Below are 27,951 nucleotides of genomic sequence, written 5' to 3'. Positions count from 1 at the left end.
CCTTACAACCAATGTAACATGTCAACTGCATTCACAGAGAGTAAGGTACCCTTACAACCAATGTAACATGTCAACTGCACTCACAGAGAGTAAGGTACCCTTACAACCAATGTAACATGTCAACTGTACTCACAGAGAGTAAGGTACCCTTACAACCAATGTAACATGTCAACTGCATTCACAGAGAGTAAGGCACCCTTACAACCAATGTAACATGTCAACTGCATTCACAGAGAGTAAGGTACCCTTACAACCAATGTAACATGTCAACTGCATTCACAGAGAGTAAGGTACCCTTACAACCAATGTAACATGTCAACTGCACTCACAGAGAGTAAGGTACCCTTACAACCAATGTAACATGTCAACTGCATTCACAGAGAGTAAGGTACCCTTACAACCAATGTAACATGTCAACTGCATTCACAGAGAGTAAGGCACCCTTACAACCAATGTAACATGTCAACTGCAGTCACAGAGAGTAAGGCACCCTTACAACCAATGTAACATGTCAACTGCAGTCACAGAGAGTAAGGCACCCTTACAACCAATGTAACATGTCAACTGCAGTCACAGAGAGTAAGGCACCCTTACAACCAATGTAACATGTCAACTGCATTCACAGAGAGTAAGGTACCCTTACAACCAATGTAACATGTCAACTGCAGTCACAGAGAGTAAGGTACCCTTACAACCAATGTAACATGTCAACTGCAGTCACAGAGAGTAAGGTACCCTTACAACCAATGTAACATGTCAACTGCACTCACAGAGAGTAAGGTACCCTTACAACCAATGTAACATGTCAACTGCAGTCACAGAGAGTAAGGCACCCTTACAACCAATGTAACATGTCAACTGCATTCACAGAGAGTAAGGCACCCTTACAACCAATGTAACATGTCAACTGCATTCACAGAGAGTAAGGTACCCTTACAACCAATGTAACATGTCAACTGCACTCACAGAGAGTAAGGTACCCTTACAACCAATGTAACATGTCAACTGCAGTCACAGAGAGTAAGGCACCCTTACAACCAATGTAACATGTCAACTGCATTCACAGAGAGTAAGGCACCCTTACAACCAATGTAACATGTCAACTGCATTCACAGAGAGTAAGGTACCCTTACAACCAATGTAACATGTCAACTGCAGTCACAGAGAGTAAGGCACCCTTACAACCAATGTAACATGTCAACTGCAGTCACAGAGAGTAAGGCACCCTTACAACCAATGTAACATGTCAACTGCATTCACAGAGAGTAAGGCACCCTTACAACCAATGTAACATGTCAACTGCATTCACAGAGAGTAAGGCACCCTTACAACCAATGTAACATGTCAACTGCACTCACAGAGAGTAGGTACCCTTACAACCAATGTAACATGTCAACTGCAGTCACAGAGAGTAAGGCACCCTTACAACCAATGTAACATGTCAACTGCATTCACAGAGAGTAAGGTACCCTAACAACCAATGTAACATGTCAACTGCATTCACAGAGAGTAAGGTACCCTTACAACCAATGTAACATGTCAACTGCACTCACAGAGAGTAAGGTACCCTTACAACCAATGTAACATGTCAACTGCACTCACAGAGAGTAAGGTACCCTTACAACCAATGTAACATGTCAACTGCATTCACAGAGAGTAAGGTACCCTTACAACCAATGTAACATGTCAACTGCATTCACAGAGAGTAAGGTACCCTTACAACCAATGTAACATGTCAACTGCATTCACAGAGAGTAAGGTACCCTTACAACCAATGTAACATGTCAACTGCACTCACAGAGAGTAAGGTACCCTTACAACCAATGTAACATGTCAACTGCACTCACAGAGAGTAAGGTACCCTTACAACCAATGTAACATGTCAACTGCACTCACAGAGAGTAAGGTACCCTTACAACCAATGTAACATGTCAACTGCATTCACAGAGAGTAAGGTACCCTTACAACCAATGTAACATGTCAACTCCATTCACAGAGAGTAAGGTACCCTTACAACCAATGTAACATGTCAACTGCACTCACAGAGAGTAAGGTACCCTTACAACCAATGTAACATGTCAACTGCACTCACAGAGAGTAAGGTACCCTTACAACCAATGTAACATGTCAACTGCACTCACAGAGAGTAAGGTACCCTTACAACCAATGTAACATGTCAACTGCACTCACAGAGAGTAAGGTACCCTTACAACCAATGTAACATGTCAACTGCACTCACAGAGAGTAAGGTACCCTTACAACCTATGTAACATGTCAACTGCACTCACAGAGAGTAAGGTACCCTTACAACCAATGTAACATGTCAACTGCACTCACAGAGAGTAAGGCACCTTACAACCAATGTAACATGTCAACTGCACTCACAGAGAGTAAGGTACCTTACAACCAATGTAACATGTCAACTGCACTCACAGAGAGTAAGGTACCCTTACAACAATGTAACATGTCAACTGCACTCACAGAGAGTAAGGTACCCTTACAACCAATGTAACATGTCAACTGCACTCACAGAGAGTAAGGCACCCTTACAACCAATGTAACATGTCAACTGCACTCACAGAGAGTAAGGTACCCTTACAACCAATGTAACATGTCAACTGCACTCACAGAGAGTAAGGTACCCTTACAACCAATGTAACATGTCAACTGCACTCACAGAGAGTAAGGTACCCTTACAACCAATGTAACATGTCAACTGCACTCACAGAGAGTAAGGTACCCTTACAACCAATGTAACATGTCAACTGCACTCACAGAGAGTAAGGTACCCTTACAACCAATGTAACATGTCAACTGCACTCACAGAGAGTAAGGCACCCTTACAACCAATGTAACATGTCAACTGCACTCACAGAGAGTAAGGCACCCTTACAACCAATGTAACATGTCAACTGCACTCACAGAGAGTAAGGCACCCTTACAACCAATGTAACATGTCAACTGCACTCACAGAGAGTAAGGTACCCTTACAACCAATGTAACATGTCAACTGTACTCACAGAGAGTAAGGTACCCTTACAACCAATGTAACATGTCAACTGTACTCACAGAGAGTAAGGTACCCTTACAACCAATGTAACATGTCAACTGCACTCACAGAGAGTAAGGTACCCTTACAACCAATGTAACATGTCAACTGCACTCACAGAGAGTAAGGTACCCTTACAACCAATGTAACATGTCAACTGCACTCACAGAGAGTAAGGTACCCTTACAACCAATGTAACATGTCAACTGCACTCACAGAGAGTAAGGTACCCTTACAACCAATGTAACATGTCAACTGTACTCACAGAGAGTAAGGCACCCTTACAACCAATGTAACATGTCAACTGCACCCTTACAACCAATGTAACATGTCAACTGCATTCACAGAGAGTAAGGCACCCTTACAACCAATGTAACATGTCAACTGCACTCACAGAGAGTAAGGTACCCTTACAACCACACTCACAGAGAGTAAGGTACCCTTACAACCTATGTAACATGTCAACTGCACTCACAGAGAGTAAGGTACCCTTACAACCAATGTAACATGTCAACTGCACTCACAGAGAGTAAGGTACCCTTACAACCAATGTAACATGTCAACTGCACTCACAGAGAGTAAGGCACCCTTACAACCAATGTAACATGTCAACTGCACTCACAGAGAGTAAGGCACCCTTACAACCAATGTAACAAGAAAGGCTTACAAACACAGTTATGACTGCCACCTCCTTTTAGATAGAGTGTAAAATATTTTGATCAATGTTTACACCAAATCTGATATTTCACTATTATCATTTGATTTGATGAGTCATCTGTTAAATACTTATGGATGAACAATCTGAATATGGATTATTTTTTGAAATGTCAAAATGCTTACAAACTTGAATTTCTCATTATCTTCAAAATACCATGAGCTAAAGCAATTTGCTCAACATTGATTTTGCAGAAAAAGGGTAAAGTGGAAAGGATCTGTTACACATCAATATTTCCAGGCATTTTTGACCGATATCTTTGATATACTTGATTTACTTGACTTAGTGAAATATGAGTGTAGAGTTGTGAAATGTTACAACACAGTCTCTCCATCTCCAAAATTGAAACTTATCCATCTCTAAAGTAACTACAATGTACCAACATAGTACAAGATGAGCAATGTGTCTCCATTAACTTGATATGTCATTCACATACTCCAAAAATATCTTTTCACTAAAGAGACTTTTGCATATTATGTATACTGTACAGGACATAAAGGTACACTTTACTTTACATATTACAATACATGTACTGCTACTGTATGAGCCATAGAACACACTGAGAAGAGCTTTCATACTTTAGTATGTTGTGAATTTTATTGTAATGGCAAGGCCAGTCAGTTGTGAGTTATGCCTGGGGGATTGAAGGACACTTACAAAAAGTAGAAACTGATAAATTTGCACAAAATGAGCCGTTGAAAGCTATACTAAGTTGACCTGATTTGAGGACTGCATGTTTATGACCTTTGAACCTAAATTATCAGCATAGCAAAGGTCACTGGTCAGATATATTCCACACAGTGTATGAACCATTGCAGTAGATTACTTTAAAACTCTATCTTAGATCAATGATTTTTGACATTGTTTGTATGGGTGGTATTTAGTGTTTCTTTCTAAACTCTCCAACACATGCTGGCTGTCAGCGTTTGGAAGGACTGACTGGATTTATTGCTGCCACAGAGCATGGCCATTGTTAATATCCGTGTGCATTAACCTTCATACAATCATTGATTTTACAATTCCGTGTAACTTTTTTAACCACTAGCCCAAACACCAAGTTGATACATATTTTGTATGAATCATGTGACTGTTCAGTGCTGGTTTGACAGTAGACACACAGCTCACACTGAGTATGGACACACAGCTCACACCAGGTATATATACAGATCACACAATGTAGACACACATTAACAATCCTACCAATAGCTCCCTGACATTTGATTCGTCATTTTCCCATCCATCATCCACAACTACCATCTGGATTGGTACATCGCCATGAAATGACATTTTCTAAATCCAGTCTGATCTCAACAGAGCTTGCTAACAGTCATTGAAATGTTAAAGTTCTCTAGAATCTATGATTTCATCAACCAACAATCCATGGCTCATGGATTCTACCAAGCTATGCTTCTATGTTGACCTTTGACCTCTTTTGAATATCAGTAAGGTAAATAGACACACCTAACTTAGGTCTGATTACTCAGTTGTTGCTATGGCAACAATTTACAGAAACTATGTTAGCCCATGGTCCTTGGATTGTGGTTAGCCCTTGTGTAAGCTCGGCTTGATTTTTGTTTATCAAAAAAGATAATTGGTAGTGTATATTGACACAACATAGTTTATGTCACAGACAGTGAGGACTGATAGTGAGGCTGTCAAGGTCAAAGGTTAGGCTAAGGGACACACCAGAAATCAACTCAATTCTGTAAAAGTACATTTTCACTCCTAACAAGAATACAGAGACATTCAGAAAGGGTCAATTACAAAGTTTTCATACATGTACCGGTACATGTCTGACAAGAGTCCATGATATCAGTCTTGCCATGGGCACAGCAACTGTTATCTTGTATTCTAAACCATTCATCTATTATTGAAGATGCATCTTTCAAATTGACAGGTCTGTTGACATTATCAATCTACATGTACATGTAAATACAAATGCATGGGGTTTTTTTTTTGCATGTCAGAAGCATCAAGTTTTTGTAGATTGGCAGAAGGATGACAAATTTTCTGCAAAATCTCCCAAACAATTGAGATTTTTAAAAATCTATGCTTAGCATGTTTTGTTTATTGTGACGTCTATAATTCTACCAACATTAATATCAACAAAACCAAAAACAACAAATGACATAGCTTTTCAAGAATGTCACTACAATAGGTACAAAATAATATTAATAAAGATGCTTACAATGTACAATTTTCCATGCACAAGTGTAGATTGCAGAAGTAATCATACGCTCATTGAAATTTTCTGTATCACTGTGGCAAATTGTTTTGCACTTACTTAGTAAGTGACAATTCTGAGAAATCACATCACATATGGTAACCTGCAAAAAAGGATCTAAAATCCAAGTTTGGCTATCACTGACAAACAGTTCAGCTGTAGAGTGACCATAATTAACCCCTTCATTATCCTAATGCAGAAAATTTTCAGAGCCATAATGAATTACTATGGACCTTGATGGCTGGAAAATTCCAGTGAGTGTATGTTTGGTAGTAATCATACCACACTGTGGCAGTCAAAGGGTTAAAATATTTAATGCATCGTCACAGCTTGAAAACTAATGAATTGTCATTACTGCTACATGTACTTTACTGCAGTTGAACCTGAACCAAAAACTATACACCTGTACACACCTGTGTAAATTTGTAATATCACATTAAGGCTGACCAATCAACTGGCACAGAGTAAGCTAATTCAATTTCCATTGAAAGTGACAGTTAAGTGACTGCTCATAGTTATTGTTTGCTTTGATAAAAATATTGAGGGGATACTTTCCATCAGAGGTGTTGATAGCCTTGATGGATACACATGGTAGGGACGGCAAGGAACAGGTTTACATGTGCTTGTACTGTAGCTTGCTGAGCTAGGCACCCAGCACACTTTGTGCAAGGACGGTGACAATTGACACAAGTTATGGTGGCTGCTATATATTTCATCTCAAATGAAAAATTATTGATGTGCTTTTGTTTATTTTCAAATTCTGAAGTTATGTTTTTTAACTTTATTGATTGCAAATCAGAGTAGAAAGTATTGAAATTGGTGCCACGACATGCAATGATGCACTTGCAAACATTGTGAGATTGCTATGGTGACGAATACAAAAATTTTATTCTTATCATCCTTCTATAATGCATGCGTACATGTATGAGTAAGTGCTTGCAGCCCCGGTTGGTGACCTTTGGCCCTAGCTATTAAGGTAGTGAGCAACTCAAAACTGAAGGACAAACTTTTGTTAATGACATTTTACACCACTTTCTTTCCAAATCAAGAATACACGCCAGGGATATATATGCAAGTTGTGATCCTAGGAAAACAAGTGACCTTCAATTTACAGACATTTGATATTCAAAATGGTTATTTGTATGTAAACTCTAGGAAAAATTAATCAAAATTAAACATAAATTATTAGAATTAGCTGCTATTCAATTTACACAAAAAATAAGATGTTGAAAAGTTAATTTATTGCTCTGGCTTCAAAATGATATCAATAACAAAATCGATAACAAAGTATTGTAACAATATGAGAGTTCTATTTATCATAGGATGAGTTAAAAATAAATTATAGTATGTTGCTGTTTCAGAAATGGTGAACACCGTTCCACCATTTTGGCTTTCCAGATTAATATAGAACCTAGTAAGTACAATTTCTGTATTTCACAATGTCCCTTTACAGACAATTATCATAGGACACACACAGCTAGACAAAACATATCATTTTGTAGTTTTTTATGAAAGATGAAACTATTGGAACCAACGCCTAAATTCAAGATCCAACTTTGCTATGGTATGAAATGATTGCAAATGTACTTTAAATTTCTTGTAAAAATCCCTTGTCAAGTCCATGCAATTAAATACCTGGGATTGATTTTTGTCATTTCTTTAGTGTCTCAAGTGTCCCAGTCGACACATCCTATTCACAAAACATTGAATTCTGAACTGTCCGTAGTGTTTTTAATGAACACACAATCTCTCTGTTTGTTTACAAGGGATTCAGAGTCAGGCCATATGACAATAATTAATTTCATCAACTCAGTTGTAAGCTATGATTGCAATAAATTTCCAAACTGAAAGGTTGATTTACTTTCTGATTTAATTTGGAGTGCCATAAAATTCTGAGTCAAAACCATCAGTCTACCATCACACAATTGCCATATCTGCTACAATTCATCGACGAACACTAAAACATCAACACATCAGTATACAAAGGCTGAATGGGTTCAGTTGACGAGAACAAAAGACATCAGACTTTTCAAACTGTGAAGCTATTAAAATTTGCATTAAAATGAAAGTAAAATTATGCATATTCAAGCAAAGAAAGTGCTTTATTTATGTGGCTTTAAATTGCGGATACTACAATGACAGGTGAATGTTGTCAGCTGATCTATCGGTATGTGACTTTGCTACAGCCATGGTGTTAGGCTCCATTCCTACACTGTCTAAATGCCATCAGTTTGAATTTATATTGATCGATGTTCGCCAATGTTATGTATAAATTTATTGCAATCATTTCACTGGGATTCATATCTACAGTATTCATGATGAATTTTGGCTATACGATTGTTTGAAAAGACAGAATAGCGTATAAATCAACACAATGGTTTTCTCTTACTGCATGTCTTTGAACACTGGCGTTTTGGAATTCCGTTGCCACTACACGTAGCGTCACTTGCCGGTGCACTTTTTCGCACGACGAACAAAATGTTCGCGAGCCTTGCACCTTTGAAAATAGTTCGATTGAAATCTTGCGGTAACCCTTTCAATCATGATATACGAAAAAAAATCCACTGATGGTTAACTGTTTGACAACACTCTCGCTTTCCAAGTCTATACAAATGAGATATGACCCGAAAACATCTTGATCAAATTTCATTTGCACGATTATTTACGTTCTTTCACTATAATATGATAGTGAAATACTTGATACTTTCATTTTTACTGTCACAGTCAGAAACTATTTTCTTATATAAATTCTCTACTTTATCACGCGACAGAGACTGCCACGACTTATCATTTCAAATAAATTCGTCGTCTTACCTGACCGGGTAAAATCGTATGTTTGCAACTCACTTCATCTGCGTCCGCCATGTTGACTATGTGGAATTGTGGGTAATGAACCTCTAAGTTCGTGAGTATTGCTTAGGTGTGACCCTTTAACCGCGGATATTTTCTTGTTTCGAGCTACAAACTACTATAAATCTCAAAATTTCTGAAAACGACTGATGCAAAAGAAAAATAAAACAAAAAAACAACAACATCAACAAAAACTCTCAAATTTCTTTCCTACGGGTCGTCACGTCTGCAGCTGTGCGTACGTACAGGACAAACAGCTTTTGTTGCTATGTACAACATATGCATACATTCTTATGCATATCCACAATTTTCAAATAGGCGGCTGTAGCAGCTTCATATAAAGAAAGGCCATCAAAGTTTATTTGGCAAAGTTTCTTCAATCATTTGAAAGTTATAAACCTGGTGAAGTAATATGCATCAAATGATGAAGTTTCTACACATTTGCCTTTTCATTTCTGGGAAAGGCACAGATTATCAACAAGAAAGTAACGCAGCAGATGACAGGGAGCTCCCTTTAAAATCACACAATTTGACAGACAGTTCTTCACTATGTACAGCATCAGTTGTAGTCAAAGAGTACCAAATAAAACAATTTTTCAAAGAAATACTCATTTCAATGATCTTGATTTATGATATTTTTTAATCTTAAATTTTGCAATTCTTTGCTCCTCTGCAATTTGTGTTGATTTACATACAAACATGTTTATATTCCTGTAAAGGGAGAAATGTTTCTGTTTTGAGGAAAATATGGAACCTTAGAAGTTACCCCGGATATTAAAGAATAGAATACCCAGGAATAATCAAAACTGAAGTTCAAAGTTCATGATTGTCTTGTCACAAAAAATAAACGGATAGTGATTTATAAAGCTTTGGTTTGAAAACCATTCTCTGAAGAACTCTTTTACCAAATAGCCACTGTGTTAAGTTAGACACAGCATAGTATAGGTGAGCAGGGTATCAGAGTTCTGGTGTCAGTAACATATAACAAAATAACACTGATGTCTAGTCTGTAGAGGGCGCTATTTAGTTCAGCTGTGACTGGTCAGCCCTCTCTCATTACTTTACATATTTCATGTTGATAGTATATCTGCTGTCAAAAGCTTTTAGCGTTTGAACAGACTTTTCAAAAATATAAAGATTTTTCACTCTTTCTAATACAATTAAAGTCAAGTTCTGGTCTTTTATTTTTTGTTTTGGTTTATTTACTCATGCTTACTTTATCTGCGCTGACATGTCATCCCTCGTAAAATTTTAGTTTCCAAATAAACCATAGAAACAACAGATTATGCAAATCATCAAGTTCAAACTTTAATGACATCTTTATCTTTTATTGAATCGCTGTAAATTTGTGACTTTTGAAACAAGATACAATGCAGTATTGAGAATTTTTAAAGGGACAAAGTCAGCCATTTTTCATGAATTTTGTTCGATGCAAGATACTTCTTTTATTGTTTGACATGTTCAAAGATACTGAGTGAATGGGTGACTATGCATATATTGGACCCCGGTTCTAGACAAATTAAATGAAACCATGGCGAAAATGAATTAATGGTCATGACCATTAATTCATTTTTGTGACAGTTTTATGTATCCTGTCGATATATAACCGGTGTCGAATATATGCATGGTCACCCATTCATTATTTTTCAATATGTCAAACAAAATTAGTAGTATCTCGTATCAAACAAAAATCATGAAAAATGGCCGACTTTGTCCCTTTAAGTCATTCTGTATGCCATGTCAAATGTAACTAACAGTAGATTATATTCTAAACCTATGACACAGGGCACTGAAACCCAGGCTCTTTAGTGTTGGCTTTTGTATCAGTTTTATCGTAAATGATATCATTGTAGCTTTATCCATACCAGTGAATTTTGTGATATCATCCCCACGATTAATACTGATAATGTATCAGATTTTATCCAGTATCATGGCGTGATGTGCTTTAGGTCTACACATTCCCTGGCATTGCTAAAACCTATACAATAGTAAACAAGGACATAGTACCGCCTCTCATTACAGGGAGTCAAACAAACTATGCACTACATAGTGTACTTGGCTTTACCTCATACATGATGTCAAGCAAACTATACACTACATAGTGAACTTGGCTTTGCCTCATACATGTCAAGCAAACTATACACTACATAGTGTACTTGGCTTTACCTCATACATGATGTCAAGCAAACTATACACTACATAGTGTACTTGGCTTTGCCTCATACATGATGTCAAACAAACTATGCACTACATAGTGTACTTGGCTTTGCCTCATACATGATGTCAAACAAACTATACACTACATAGTGTACTTGGCTTTGCCTCATACATGATGTCAAACAAACAATGCACTACATAGTGTACTTGGCTTTGCCTCATACATGATGTCAAACAAACTATGCACTACATAGTGTACTTGGCTTTGCCTCATACATGATGTCAAACAAACTATGCACTACATAGTGTACTTGGCTTTGCCTCATACATGATGTCAAGCAAACTATACACTACATAGTGTACTTGGCTTTGCCTCATACATGATGTCAAACAAACTATGCACTACATAGTGTACTTGGCTTTGCCTCATACATGATGTTATACAAACTATGCACTACATAGTGGGCAGATCGTCCATGTAGCCGACACGAACACGAAGTGTGTGTTACCGGCTACCAAAAACTATGAAAAATAGTAAAGAATGAGCTACAAAATCACTATCATTTTAAGTTGCAGGTAGAATAAGTCTGTGCCTTTGTAAAAAATACTAAAAAAATAGTAGAAAGTGAAGAACCAGCTGAAAGTTAGTTGAGGAGACCTTGACCGCATATCATTTGCATCTCATTGTCGGCTACATGGACTGTGTACCACATAGTGTACTTGGCTTTGCCTCATACATGATGTCAAACAAACTATGCACTACATAGTGTACTTGGCTTTGCCTCATACATGATGTCAAACAAACTATGCACTACATAGTGTACTTGGCTTTGCCTCATACATGATGTTATACAAACTATGCACTACATAGTGTACTTGGCTTTGCCTCATACATGATGTCAAACAAACTATGCACTACATAGTGTACTTGGCTTTGCCTCATACATGATGTTATACAAACTATGCACTACATAGTGTACTTGGCTTTGCCTCATACATGATGTCAAGCAAACTATACACTACATAGTGTACTTGGCTTTGCCTCATACATGATGTCAAACAAACTATGCACTACATAGTGTACTTGGCTTTGCCTCATACATGATGTCAAACAAACTATACTACATACTGTACTTGGCTTTGCCTCATACATGATGGCACTACATAGTGAACTTGGCTTTGCCTCATACATGATGTCAAACAAACTATACACTACATAGTGTACTTGGCTTTGCCTCATACATGATGTCACACAAAGTTTCCTTTTGTCCATCATGGGGTCTGGGAGGCAGTACAATTTTATGCCGAAACAACTCGAATAAATTATGAATACTTTCAAGGAAAAGAATGGCTAAATAAATATCAATGGTTACAGCTTGAAGACTATGGGTAAGATGGTGAATGATCTTTAATGTGAGATTGTTTGACAGAAATCTGAACAAGATTTAACAAACAAAAATAAATCTGTATATTTACATCAAAGACCTGTTGCCCCTAGTAACAGTTTATTACAATAATCCATATCGGACTTACACATACTACAAAACCTAGAAAATATAGAAAAATAATTTTGAAGCAGAAAAAGCTTACAGAGTCTTGGAATAATAATGAAGTTAGGAATGTAGAAAGAGATGCAAGCTAACACTGTAGGAATAATGCATTGTTTGTCTTCAATGTATGAAAAAAAAATTCACAATTTCTTCTTTGTAAAATATCAGTGGGATATCTCAACACATCAGCAGTAAATATTTGACTGCATGTACCTTACAACTTTTACTGAGGTTCACGTAACAGAACGGTTGACCATTGAAACTCTGTAATTACCTGAATGCATTGCAAGTATCTTATAAAATGCATCTTACTAGCTATCATGAAACTTATATCTTATGAATGTAAACTTGAATTTGTCTGAAAGATTTCTATCAACAAATTTAAAGGACTATTGATTTCACCTTGTACTTCTACATCTGTTGTGATGTCACTATTTCCAGAGATACTAGCATTCAGATTTAAGGAAAGGTGGTTTCATTTAGAATATCATCTGTTCTTACATATAAGATCATCTCCTCCTCCTTTCAGCCAATGAGAGACTCACATTCATATTGCAGAAAAAAACTGGTCACTATTACATTAGTAAATTAAGTGGTAAATGCATTCTATGCTGAAATTCACAGATCAAATAATTGAGCTGACAAATCATTGATTACAGAGTTGTTCTAGGATTTGCTAAGCAAATTTTTATGCTGACCTTTGAACTTTGACCTAGCAAAATGCTGAGATGACCCTTCGAAGTGTGAGTACTACACTTGACCTTAAGACAGTCATTTTTGTGTCAACTTTAACATCTTGATAAATTATTAATCATCCAAAGATTCATCATCAAACATAATGGTTAGGCATAGAAAACGATTCTACGATACAATCAATAATTGCTGGAGTCTTAAACTTTTAAACTGCAGCTCTTCCACGATCAATAAAACATCAGATTAAAAGAAGACTTTAATAGAAGTTTTAATAGAAGTGTGATGATCTCTAATAACAAAGCTTTCACTTTCACTTTGAGTTCTTGTCTTCCTTACACTTCTTGTGAAAGACGGTAATTTCTGATGTTTTTGAAATCTTTATGCAAATGAATTGTGGTAATTTGTCAAATGTTGATTTGTTGACATGGCTCAGTGTCATATTATATTACCTCATTTATGTTGCCATGGATACCAATTGAGTCACAAGTCTATGGCCACGACTGACACGTGATTGGTTGATATTCTGAGGTGATGTATTTCTCTGTAAGTGATTTACTACACTTTCACTGTTGTTGAAAGCAATATCTTTAACTTTGAAAATAAAGAAAAACTTCAATCTGTGCAGCTCATCGTTGAGACAATGAACTGGTTGCATGCAACATGCATCACGAACTCTGTGACTCTGATGTAGTGGTAAAAAAGATAAATATTGAAAGTTACTACTGTTTTTTCTCTTGACTATGAATTGCATTTCTACCGTACCTTCCATGGTTATCAGTTAGCAAAGCAACTAAGCTTTCATCTATCACTTGAATGCCATAAAATAATCTGTATTGAAAACTGTTGAGATGGTGGATTATTTCAAACTATGATAGAACCAATACTACATTAAATACTGGATAGACTATAAAGGCTGGTGAATATATACACTATGTTGATATCATCTCAAAGTAGAATTATTGATAACAAGTCTTGATACTCTTGTCTACTGAATAAAGTTGATATTTGAAAGATGGAATGTATAAAACTTCATCTGATGAGGAAATATCTCTTCTCATCAAATTCATGGAAGACTTCAACGTATTGTATCATCCTGTGTCTCATTTCCCTGTTTACATTTGAAGCAGCTGTCCTTGGTCAAATGACAGTCACATGACAGTCAAAACTACTGTGTATGTTGCAGAGCTCCGGCTCCACCACCATATCCAACTCCTTTGGGTCCAAAATTTTTACCGTAACAAGCTGTGAAAAGATGAATCTTGAATTTGTGACATTGAATACAAAATTTATTTGAAATATTACATTAGCAATGCAATCATGATTAAAATGTGAATCAAACAGAATTGTAATTGAATTGTGGCTAGACGGCAGCTGACAGTTAAAGCCCAAATAGCTGCGAATTATATGAATTTTTTCATGATTTTATTTTCAAACAAACGTTGGTTCGTGTAAATGTGCTGACTGAAGGACATGTATTGACGTATCACTGCTGCCTGATTTGGACCACGACTACATATTTTAACAAGTTAAATAATAAACGGGTGCCGCACCCGTAAAATGGCGCCCCCATAGAAAAGTACAAAAATGCAGTATTTCGTGCACATATGCATTGTAATCATCAAAGAAACAAGCATGATGCCATTTACTTGAATGCACCCACACGATGGCCGACAGTATGTGGTCGTCATCTTTATTTTCTCTGTCACATGATTGCCAGTGGTTTTTGAAAATGGCGGGAAATCTAAAATGATGGTAGAACGTTTGGATTTACATGCCACTTTCGACACTTATGACAGTGTTATACACCTTTTCAGTCTTTAATGGGTCTTATTCAAAGAAAACTCTTGGAAAACTGAGGATATTTTGAGATCGGTTTATTACACATTCACAGCTATTGGGGCTTTAAATGAAAATAAAGACACACTGCCTCATTTTGGTAAATTCATGTTCTAATATCATTTTTAGAAATCTACAAAGATCCCTTAAAATACATATGGACAGAACCAAAAACTATATGCAAACAGAGTGTAGTGTTTGACAGCAGAAATGATCTCCTCTGTGATAAATCTACTATCAATTCCATCAAATCTAATCCAGCAAATCAACCTCACACAGTAATCTGTGCTTAAAATACAGAACAGTCTTCAAGGCAGGACGTTGATTTGCAAGTCCTGATGTAAACACACTATTCACCAAATGAGAACTCAAGTCTCTTCAATCTGATGTGTATCCTGCAGCAACAATGAACTCTGATTTGTCATAAAGAGTGCTTGTATATTTTCATAATAAAGAGTAGAAAATTATTTCTCTTACAGTTTTAATTCACAGATACTGTATATACTTCAGCAGTATATCATAATTTCATAATTATTACAGTGTGAAAATTAATAATAATGACTTACCTTTACAGAAGATTTCACCCTCTTTATCATTACAGGTTGTTGAATCCAAGGATTTATTACATGAAGCACATGTGAAACAGACCTTGTGCCAAGACTGAAACAACAACCAGAGAAAATCTCATCATCTAATTGTTTCTGTGAATTGTGACAATCTTTGAAACAATGAATTATGAACTTATTATGCATTATAGCTTTGTCAATACCAGTACTCACTAATGCCAGTCAATTTTGTGATGTCATTCCCCAGATTATTACTGATAATGTATCTGGTTATCTATTATTGTGGCCCCAGATATTTTCTATATCGACAAATTCACTGGCATTGCAAAAACTATAAAATAATAGAAATATTTTGCCCCTCCCAGTCCACAATAGACTCAAGCAAACTTTGCATGACATTATATATGTACTTGGGCTTGCCTCTTACATTATCGCAGGTTAATGCTTTTGTCCATTATAGGCATTAAGGGGGTTATAGCAGACTAATGCATTTGTCCATTATAGGCACCAAGGGGGTACCGGTACAATATTATAGAAATAATGGATGACTCCACTGACCATTAACGTATATTTATTGGCAAGGGCGAGAGGAAAGCCAAAAATTAACGGGCGAGGCTTGCTGAGCCTGTTAATTTTGGCTTTCCTCTCGCCCAAGCCCATAGATAAATGTTAATGGTCAGCGCGGAGTCTGTTATTTCCATTATATTATCAACAAACCCAAAAAAGTCAAAATTTATGAAAATTTCCCTTGCGAATGACAATGGGCCCCAGAACCTGTCAGTGAGTAGTGCGCACTGCAAACGTTTTGCAAATCCAGAGATGCTTTTGAAAAAAGTGTCTAAACTTGGCCCACAAGTGCTCCATTTTATTTTTTGGTTGATTAATCTTTGTACAAATCACAATTTTCATTTTAGCTGTAAAGTTACTATGTTCATGATATTATATTCATATTCATGGGCATGTAAACAAACCATTACTGTGTATTTGTGGGCGGTCAAGTGGTTCAGCTCGCCCAATTAAAATGCAATGGACAGGGCATGGTAATATAATGCTTAATTCAGTTAACCCACTATGCACTGGAGACAAAAACTAAAAGTACAAGTACCATACCAGTATGTGATGACAGCATAACATTACAAATCTAAATAACAATTGAATTCTGATAAAGTCACTGTCTATTACTAATCATATCTATCATGGTGAATATTTTGTTGTTGTCAATTGAAAACAGTAGTAATAAGGTGGTATTGAAGTAAGTATTAATATTATGCAGCATTATCTCTGAACATGTAAATTGCGTGGACAGTACAACTGACAAACATTATGTTAATAGTCATTATTTACCATGCCCTGTCCCTCGCATTTTAATTGGTCGAGCTGAACCATGTGACTGACCACAAATACACATTATATTACCATGCCCTGCCCGTTGCATTTTGATTGGTCGAGCTGAACCACGTGACTGATCACAAATACACAGTAATGGTTTGTTTACATGCCCATGAATTTGAATAATAAGATTAACAACTAAAAGAATCGTAACTTTACAGCTCAAACGTAAATCATAATCAATCACAAAATAAAATGGAGCACTTGTAGGTCAAGTTGAGATACTTTTTTCTGAAAACATCTCCGGATTTGCCAATTTTTACAGCGCGCATGACAGTGCGTCGTGTATTGCTCAGTTTCTGGGGCCCAGTTGTTGTTTGCTCCGGAAATTTTCGGAAATTTTTACGGTTTTCTCGGGTTCGCTGATAATATAATGGAAATAACAGACTCCACTCTGACCATTAACGTTTATTTGTGGGCGCGGGCTCGAGGAAAGCCAATTAATGTTGGCTTTCGTCTCGCCCTTGCCCACAAATAAACGTTAATGGTCAGCGCGTCGCCCGTTATTTCTATAGTAGTAGTTTGTTTAAATGCCTGTGAATATGAATAATAGTATTAGCAACTCACAGTATCGTAAACATCGTAAACATCGTAATTTTACAGCTAAAATGTAAATTGTGACTTGTACGAAGATCATAATCAATCACAAAATAAAATGGAGCACTTGTGAGTCATGTTTAGACTCTTTTTTCCAGGAAAATCTCCAGATTGTCAAAATTTGTACAGCGTGCGTGAGTCGCTTATTGCACTACTCACTGAGCTAACATACATCGCAGCATGTCACTGTACATTTGTGAAGTATGCTATCGCATGGGAAAATTTAGTAAATTTTGACGGATTTCTTGGGTTCATCGATAATGTAATGGAAATAATAGACTCAATGCCTTGCCTGTTAAGTTTTGGCTTTCCTCTTGCCTGCGCATGTAAATGTTCATGGTCAAGGCATCACCCTTTATTTTTAGAATATCAAGGAAAGCTCAAGCAAGGACTAAGGATTGAGGGTTGTTGCTTTAGAAAACTTCTAATCAAATCAGATGTGATAATTAGGGGAAGGAATTTGAACCTCTTTGCAAAATATGTTTATGTTGAGAAGTAAGTATCCACATCAGGTGTAGAACAACTTGTGAAGAATTTGTAATTTTGGGAGATTTAGCAAAACTTTGAATACGAATCTATTCATACTGATATTTTGCAACAACTAGTATTTGAGTACTGTAGGTCAAAGGTCAACCTCTTTCTAAGGTGATACTCACAGAACCAGCACCAATCACTTTTTCAGCCATGTAAACAGTTTTACCACAGCGTGGACATTTTTCACCAGATGCTCCAAACCTACTACCAGCACCAGAACCATTTCCACTGCTTTTCCAGCTGTAATATCAAAAATAACAAATTATTTCAAATTAATGTTACTTCACATTATATAGAAATCACACAATGATTACAACTATCTTATTTTGTGCAAATCTAGATCAAGTTGACTTTTTGTTGTGCAATTAGAAATTGCAAGGCCACAGTGGGTAACTGAGATGTACAAATAAAAAAAGTAACTTTTCCTTTAAATGATTTCCTGTAAGATGTCATTTCCTGTAATGATGTCATTTCCTGTAATGATGTCATTTCCTGTTGTCATCATAAGTTTGTCTTCCACAAAGCCAATAGTTTGGTACAGCTGACATCCTTTGAAGAAGTACATGCCTCCAGTTTGATAGACTTTTAACTTTCGTTGAAACTTTAAATCATTTCCTTCCGAAATCAAAAATAAAATTGACGGGTCACTATATGATACAAAATTTGGAACTATAGAAACAAATTACTCTATATTTGGTGACTCAAGATTTAAAATGGCCACCATCCCTGTGTTAACTCTGTGCCGAAAAATAAAATTTTAGATTTTCACAAAACTAAGCTGCTGGAAAATTTAGTTATTTAATGAGCTTCAAAATGAACCCCCATGTGGTAGACTAAAAGAAGTACTGAAACAGTTTGAGAGTCTCATTATCTGTTCCCGGGCCACATTTTAATTAATGTGGTAACATGGGACAGTATCACACTCTGCAAAACAGTATATAATTCACTGAAACACAATCTTTAACCATTACAATCTGTGACATGACTTACGTCTGTGGAGCTGCTTTAGATCCACCTTCCATACTCAACACACCGGCTCCACCGCCGTATCCGTAACCTTTTGGTCCATAATGTTTACCATAGCAAGATCTACAGTAGATTTGGTTTTCATGACTAGCCACTGTCGTTGAATCCAGCAACTTGTTGCAATCAGCTTCATAATAATTAATGTAAATATTGATGTTAATATCAAACGATGACAATAAAATTTCAATACTCTATGTCTATTTAGCCAAGACACATGCAAAATCCTAAACCCTAATATTCATTAATCCTTAAACCAACAAACTGTCATGCAAGTTTGTTCTGTTAATCCTTCGTTTATTAATCATCCACTAATTCAACAAAATTTTATTAAACATTCAATTTTAATGAATTTGCAGATCAAAGTATTTCTTGAACTCACTGGGTGGTGGCTATTCAATGCTACTTTTGGACTTGAACATTTAGAGGTATGGGGGTGATAGGTTCATACACATCAATTGTATGCTGTGTGTCTCCACTTTGTGCTTCAAATGGAATGGTCAAACAGTCGTTGTATTTCAATTACGGCAGCATAGTCACAGTATAAATTACAAATACAATAATTGTATGATTTTATAAAACTGTAATTTATTATAAATGCGGTTTGTACTCTGCTCTTGCATGAAGTCTTATCCTCCACGTTTCACAGGACAAAATGACACTGGACACAAATACTGACCAGACATTTCTTTTAAAGACAAAAACACAGTAATTAAATATTGAGTATGACTCATTTTTTGTGACATTTTGATAATCGGACAGATATATAAATTATATTACAGAGATCACTTCACTGATGTAGAATGCAATGTCTCTCAGAATTATGAATTGTAGTACAGATCATTGCATCCTGAGAAAATATCGACTAGCAATAATTCAAGCTGTAAATACCCGGTACTTGTTTACCACTTTCAATTTTTATTCAAATTAGAATGTTATCACATTTGATTTGATCAGTCAAGTATGTTTAGATTAACATCTTGAATTTAAACACTAAATAGGTCTTGAACAGTAAAAGGTAACAGTTGTCAAGGAAACCAAGTTAATCACCATAGTAACCACTTACCACAACTAAAGCACAGTTTATGCCATTTTTGTCCAGCTCCACTGACTTCTTCAGCCTGATAAACAGATTTGCCACATCTTCCACACTGCACACCACCTCCCCACCGTGGCATTCTCTATCAATTATCTGCAGAAAAAAAAAATATCAGTAAGAATTCATGAACTGAGTAATGATTGATCAACTAGGTGTGGACTGAGGAATGCATCTCCAGTGTGTTGGTGTGCTGTAATGCTGGACAGATTGCTGAACAAGAATAAAGACAGCATTGGGCAATGCAACTCTATTACAGTGTGAAATCAGTGACAACATGAAGTAAGTAATGTAATTACGTCCCGTACACACTACATGGAGGATATCCTAATTTTCTGTTTCCGTACAAATGTCCATCTTATGGCACTAAGTTCCTTTATCTAAAGCAGTGAAATTTAAAGAACGGCCAGCTTCCAATGTTTGAAATAACCTGTTCACCCCCAATTCCCTGTAAACAGATCCTAAATCACCATTGGTAACATAGATTTGGGTCAAACCATAGTGGTGGAAGGGGTAAACATTTACAGGTACAAGCTTTTTTACAGTCCAAAACTACAATTTTGAAAAAAACATGATATATCTACCCTCGGTACTACAGAACTGAATTGTGTCTCTGGGGATCAAGTTAAGCCATCAGTATATGCAACATAACTCATTTGAACAAGCAGTCAATTTCCAATCATAATCCATATGAATAAGATTGAGTTAATACTTTACAGCACGGAAGTTCACCTTGGTCACAAGATGGTGTTTCATAAAATCTATTACACTGTTCTCATAAATCTACACTGCTGTATTTCTATTTTCAGAAGTAATACTTCATTTCACTTCCTTTCTTTCTAAAGTGTCACTGAATTTGAACAAACATTTCAATAAATCTTCCATGGTTGTCAGTCTCATATCAAAGTCTTTCTAGAATTTAGTTATTAGTTATTGTACCACTGATAAGTAAGACATGTATATCATGACGAACAAAATTCATTGCATTTGACCTCTTGACCCCTTCACTGCAGTTCCTGACTGAAAGTTTAGATACGTAATAACAACAAAACAACAAAATTGTGTTTTGCCCCTTAACTTGCCTGTAAATAATTTCTGAAATAAGCTGATTGGAAGTTTCAACTGCTGACAGATTCTTGAACATACGATTCAGAACAAAATCTGAAATCTTGAATTTGAAGATCACCGATATTGTCATGGAACTGCAACATCTGTCTGCAATTGCTTTGGATAATTTTTTTCATTCATTTTGTTGTAAATTATAGGGAATGTTGGATCATAATGCAGAATATTTCAGCACTAATATAAAATATGAGTGCATTAGAATTATGTCAATATTTGAATTGAATCATATTTTGCTTTGTCACCATATGTTACCATAAATGGACACATTCTTTCAGGCTGAATTAAAATAAATAAAATCTCTAAAAAGAGAAGTTCTTTCTTCTATTATTTTTAGACAATTGTATTAGCTGGCATCTCAAACATCTAGGTCAATTATTACGATTCTACATAAGCAAATCCATTCCTTTGGATTAGACCATATGGATTACAATATCGATCAAATGGATTAAGAATTACATGAATTGGAATTTTACTGAGAACATGGTGACTGAGTTGTGAAGAACTGATTAACTAAACCTTTTGATTTTTATGGTAATGACTTTGTTAATGACTCGTATACCAACAAGCACGATTAACAGTAGAACTGATCAAATTGCACCAAACGGATACATGTATGTTAGAAGAGCAGACATAAAATAGAAATATAAACATATTACATTATATCTGTTCTATACAGGATATGCTTTCTTCCCCTAAACATGTTGAAATACATAGAATTATTCTTGCCAAGACAGAAAAAAACGAGAAAAGACATTGACAGTTACTGTTTCACTTGGGGTATGATTGTTATCCATAAACAACAACTGTTACAGTCAATAAATACTTGAATGTGGAGACTAGAGAGTCGATCAATATGTGAAATTAAAATAAAAATGACAGCTTTTCATATTTCAACTCAAAGGGTATAAAATTTTTATGTTCACGATAAACATGACCGCTAAATCTTCATTTACTCCACAATCTTTCAATTAAGTCCATTCCCAGCCACAAAGCAGTGAAGTACAGTTTTCCAAAAATTTGCCAGACTGTACCGGTATACCTGTCTCTGAGAGTTGCCACACTGTACACCAGTCTCTGACAGTTGCCAGACTCTATACCTGTCTCGGAGGGTTGCCAGACTGTATACCTGTCTCAGAGAGTTCACTTTCTATGTCCTCTCTCACCTGGAATTCTCCGAAGGCTTTATATTTTATTTTTAACGCAGCTATTTCAGATTTCAGTTGTTATATTCTCAGTATTGATGCAATCACACGGCTACATTTCGCAATGATCATATCAATTATAAACCAGCATTTTAGAAATATGATATCTTGTGAGGTTGTCATCAGGTCAGCCTGTGATGTGAACTGACTTGGAGACTCTGCCGTTAAACACAGGTAAATATTGTATCCTTGACTTCCTCCGACAATACACTGTGTCTTCAATATCTGTATGCTGTATTATCAAACCCTGTATTTTAATTATCATGTTGGCGGTGAGTTTTAGAAGGACAGGTTAATGTCATGCCATGTAAATAGATGTCCTCTGGTGACCTTTACTAACAAAGAGGATGTAAATGTGAGGGTATAAAACATATCAGAGTCCTGTAAATTTAGATTATTTTAAAGACTGACACAACAGCAGTCTACAGGGACAACATTGTTGTGATCAATGGGTTTATTAAAAGCAGGCAAAGTAGTTGAAACATGCTTCCTGATATGACCACATTGTCCGTGTTAATCTGGTTGAATTTTGCAATACAACTTGTCTTCTTTGATTTTGTTCATTGTAATGAGATGAACTACCTATCGATGCTTGCTTCTTGAATAGTTAAAAGGAAACCATCGTCAGAACTGCGCACGTGCGAGTTTCTTGTTTACAAACAATGTATTTCATGCACGATATCTAGATGCACCTCATCATCATAGCTGCAACATTTAGATTATACGATGTAGATTATGACAAACATGTTTTAACTTTCATCAATAACCATCGTACCTTGGATACAGCGTTCACATCGGTCGTATTGGTCCATCAAGATTTGAGCGCAGTTCCGACGACTGTATCCCTTTAACCAGTATTTCCCAAAAAACCTTTGACAAGATATTGGCAGCTATTTACTCAAGTACCTATGCTAAACATAACAAGCTTAACTACTTCAAGACAAAATCAGATTTTTATTTTTGAATATCTAAGAGCTTCAAAAGGATACCCATACATCCTATAAATATTTCTGTTTTGTAACTTCTTGAAGAAAATTGAAAGTAAGATAGTTATACATTGCTATCACGGAGTGAATTCAATTTCTGTCTAATTGATGACAAACATGACAATACATCTCGTCAGTAAAGAGTTTAGTTTTATGTTGATGGCTGAAATATTCTGATTATTATTTCAAGTTTGTAATTGTGTTTTAAAATTAAACAGTACGCTTATTCAATTGTGGAATATGTCTATTTGGTCAATACAGATTTTTCCAATTACCCTCACACACACACACACCCGCCCCACACACACTCCACAGACACACCCAGACACACACACATGCACTTCCTGTTTCAATATCTGACACATTTTTAGTTTATCTTAACTTCCTGCTGATTTCCTGTTCTTTCTCTCTCTTTCCATGGAATTGTCAACTGTCTCCATGGCATTGTCAACTCTCTGTCCATGGAATTGTCAACTCTCCATGGGATTGTCAACTTTCTGTCCCTGGAATTGTCAACTCTCTCCATTGAATTGTCAACTAAGCTGTCTCCATGGAACTCTCAATAAATGACATTCAAATCAAAACACAGTACATGTTTTTACATAAAAATCTAATTTTGTGAAGTGCAATTCCTAAGTATCTGAGTTTGCACACATTATTGTCATTTAAATCACAATATAAAATTTCAAAATCTGAATTTCTATCTAATGACATTACATCATTAAAATCTACAAATGTTACAACTTTTTTTATATTCCTTCATATAAAATCAATCTGATATTTGTGAATATTTCAATCAGTGGTGACACAATAGAAATTCTGTTACACATCAGAGAAACTATCATTTCATATTTGAACTAATTAATAATTCAGAACTAAATTTTGAATGCAGTGTAGTTTTACAGGAAATTTCACAATGCACCAAGTTCAGAATTTCACAACAAACTTTCTTTCTTTTCAACAATTTCTGACTTCAAGCTTTCATGAGAACATTTGACTTGGCTTTGCTTTCAGATTTGAATACTGCTGAATGTTTTCTTTAAGCTTTGACGTACTTGCTGTGGGTTGTTTAGGTGTATTGTGGGATTGGTATGTGTGGAATGTCAGCACAGAATTACTTGAAGTTTATCATTTGTATACACAACTTCCACACAAACAACGTCCTTGGAAGAAAACGCTGTATAATCAGGGGTTACTTTACCAACACAACATAAAATACCACAGTCCTTTGATTTTTGTGATCAATCTGGGATAGGTCAAAGGTCACAGTCCGGTCAAGTTCCTCACTCTACACTCTTCCTGACTTAAAGAAAGGATTATAAGATTGAAGATAACAGAAAGCAGTCCTTTATAAAGTGTGCTTTGTTTTCTTCAAATCCTTGACTGAACATATTATGGACTAATCCTACTGTGTTGAATGGCAAAGTAGGGACTGAGGATTATAATATAGGGGTGAAAGGTTATTAATGCTTTGTTGCAATTGGGTCATGGTCAGTAATTCAGTTTTCAAAGCACTGTAGCTACAGTCTAATCTACAATGTCCTGCAGTACAGAAAAAGATCATTGAGAAACAAAATATCACAACAATTCAAAACTCAGTTCCAATTAGTAATATATGGTGACAGGGTCATTTTGTGGCTGTACCTCCCAGACAGAATATAACCACAAATGTAACTGAAACTTTAACCTGTTTGTAAACTGACACTGTTCAACTCCTACTGCAATATTACAATCTCATTCTTCAGTGCAAATATCAACCACACTCTGAAATGTTTACAAACTACAAAATTTTAATGAACAGGACAATTTTGTGAAATGTAGTGCCCACTGTTTAATTTTGTAGTTCTTCAAGAATACTAAATAAATTTCCAGATTTTACGTTAAACTTTGTTAAATTGTACCAAAACACTTACGTTTTAAGATATCTTTTAAATTTCTGTTTACTATGTATTGGGTTGGGTTAGGTGCCCACATATGCACATTGATTCACACCATGAATTCATTCTTTGTGTTACTGTGACGTCATACTTGGCAAAGTGCTTTTCAAAAGTTCAAAAGTTTTGTAGGAGAAGGCCTGGGAGGGGCAGACCACAAAAGAACCATTTGCATGTCGAAAATAAACTTTATATTGACCCTTGTTACCGATTCGATTCAGTCTATCTAGTATACAGTCTACAAATTTGAATTCGATATTGCTACAATGTAGCAATTGTAATGAAGTAGATACTTTGTAACTGTTGTTGGCTACAAGTAGTAATTTACTGCTTCGATTCATAGCCATGCATACACACTGACTTCTTGATGCACAGCTAAAATGTGACGTATTTCAGGCAGTTGGGTTGAACCCCTGGGTTGGACCATGGCGCTAGACAGAGGTACATCGGTTGAATTTCTGGATAAAATCTCGTCAACTGTGATTTGTTGTCAACTTTGCTCAACTCATGAATAATCAATGCTGACAACAAACACAATCAACAAGTGGGTTTGTCAAATTAACGTCTTCAAAGTTTTCTACTACAAAAACGATTGAACTTTTTAAATAATGACTACCTTTGTATATATTCCTTAACTTTCAGGGTACCGATTGCGCTTGACTCTCTGTAAAAATTTTGTCATTAAGATATCACCGGTCAGACGACCTAAAAGAATCACAGGCGTTGCACACATCACCAACGTCATCACAGTAGGCAGTAGCTGCACTGTCGTCATTGTCAATCTATACACAGAGCTTTGAAAGAACTCAAGTTATCGTCCATTTTTTTGACCAAAGTCCCTCTATCCACTCTATAGAAGGACTGTGTTTTGACTGAGATTAATGGCAATGGAGGTCACGTATATGAGATGATTGCGTAGATCATTGACACACCCTCGTCGATACACACACCTCACAGTGACCCCTTGGGCCTTGTGATAAAGAAACAGTACTACCCATTATTTTGTGGTTGTAAAACTACTCGCATACTCGGAAAACAATAGTTATGTTTATCTACTTACCGTTAGACCCTCGAAAACCAAGTGGCTAAGTGGGTTGAATGATTAAAACTGATTAGTGGTTGCTTGGCTTGATTGCACACGTTGCTGTTGGAAGCAGAGTACCACTGCACCACAAATGAATGGAGGACCGCTTGATTTGCACACGGTACTACAAGTTTGCCATACATGGAAGTCGGATGAAGTCACAGGATCGGAGGAGGGGTGTGCTGGACTACGTGCAAAGATCACCATTTTGAATGCGATACCGCCGGCAGATGAATATGTAGAAAACATTTAGAAATATTTCATGATTATCGACAGACGCCATGATTGAAAGCTTCAGCTAGTTGCTCGCTATATGTTCGGTAAACGGGAGTGGCATAAAATGCAAACGCCCTCAACGATAATGTCAGGAGAATTTACCTAAGACATTCCTAGTCAAGTACGTCATCATATATTATGATAAATATTATTTGGAAAAACTTTCTTTCGACAAGATCTAATCATTTCGATTTCATGCACACCTAGTTCTCAGTCTGTCTATAGTCAAACTGCAGTCTTCGGAAACTCCCTCAAGTGGACGGCTAGCTCACAACTTAAATTTGTTCAACGGAAACGAAAATCTGTCTTACATTTTAAGGGCAGCTAAAACGGCTAAAAAGCAGAACGAGAGATGGGGCACTCACTGTGATTATCTTTTCACAACGGTTCAGTTAAACCTCCAATGAGTACGTTAAAAGACGTCCAAATAATGTTTTATCGTTTTATACAAATGTCATTTGCCTTCACTGATAGATTATTTGAGGGAAAACGTAACCAGTCGCGACAGTGTACAAAACCTTACCGGGCAAGAGTCTGTTTAATTCAACAAGATAGCCTAGTTAAAGTCGACGGGAAGAACAACGTGAAAGCCTTTGTGTCTCTTTGTGTTACAGTTTACGATGTCTTGTTTTAATAATGATAACATCAGTATTGACTCAAAGTTCACAAACTACCTTAGGCTTCTGTAATCCGTCATTCGAGATTTATTGGAAATGCAAGTACATTTTGGTCAATAAGTAAAAGCTCCGGTGATCCGTTTAAATAGCCATTACTTTTTATTTATTTTCTGGTAGTTTTTGTTCTGATATTGAAGGCATAGTTTCTTCATTTACGCCACAAATCATGCCAACACGACATGCGTTCAACTACTTGACTATATATACGAGTTGATTACGCCGTCATCAAAGCCACGCTTTCATCAATTGATTGAGTTGATTATTCATTCATTCATTCGTTCGTTCATTCATTCATTTATTCATTTGTTCGGACCTTTTGCGATTCAGTCCTTTTTAAAACTCCTTGGAGAATGTTTCAATATTTCAGAACATTTTAGAGTCAGTCAAC

At 36.2% G+C, this 27,951-nt stretch overlaps 2 protein-coding genes across 3 annotated transcripts in view; both read right to left on the bottom strand.

Annotated features, from left to right (window-relative positions):
* Positions 1 to 8,873, bottom strand: part of LOC139142261 (palmitoyltransferase ZDHHC17-like) — a 35,936-nt gene extending 27,063 nt beyond the window's left edge. The window contains exon 1 of one of the 2 annotated variants that reach the window (XM_070712154.1): positions 8,803 to 8,873. In XM_070712154.1, coding sequence (XP_070568255.1) covers positions 8,803 to 8,853 — 51 coding nt within the window. In that variant the 5' untranslated portion in view covers positions 8,854 to 8,873. Of the gene's footprint in view, positions 1 to 4,964; positions 5,182 to 8,802 lie in introns of those variants that run through there. The other variant, XM_070712147.1, reaches the window with a different exon arrangement.
* Positions 8,874 to 12,466: 3,593 nt separating this feature from the next.
* LOC139142213 (cysteine and glycine-rich protein 2-like) lies at positions 12,467 to 26,727 on the bottom strand. The gene is made up of 6 exons (XM_070712081.1): positions 26,587 to 26,727; positions 20,250 to 20,375; positions 19,151 to 19,313; positions 18,283 to 18,400; positions 15,641 to 15,734; positions 12,467 to 14,480 (listed from the first exon to the last, which is right to left on the bottom strand). The coding sequence occupies exons 2-6, from the start codon at positions 20,359 to 20,361 to the stop codon at positions 14,404 to 14,406; spliced, it is 564 nt and encodes a 187-aa protein (XP_070568182.1). The 5' UTR covers positions 20,362 to 20,375; positions 26,587 to 26,727; the 3' UTR covers positions 12,467 to 14,403.
* Between the last annotated feature and the right edge of the window lie 1,224 nt (positions 26,728 to 27,951).

Source organism: Ptychodera flava, chromosome 1, assembly GCF_041260155.1.
Source record: "Ptychodera flava strain L36383 chromosome 1, AS_Pfla_20210202, whole genome shotgun sequence".
In the NCBI taxonomy this organism is placed as follows: domain Eukaryota; kingdom Metazoa; phylum Hemichordata; class Enteropneusta; family Ptychoderidae; genus Ptychodera; species Ptychodera flava.
The sequence above is the reverse complement of the archived record's forward strand: the minus strand, read 5'-3'. Positions and strand labels throughout refer to the sequence as shown.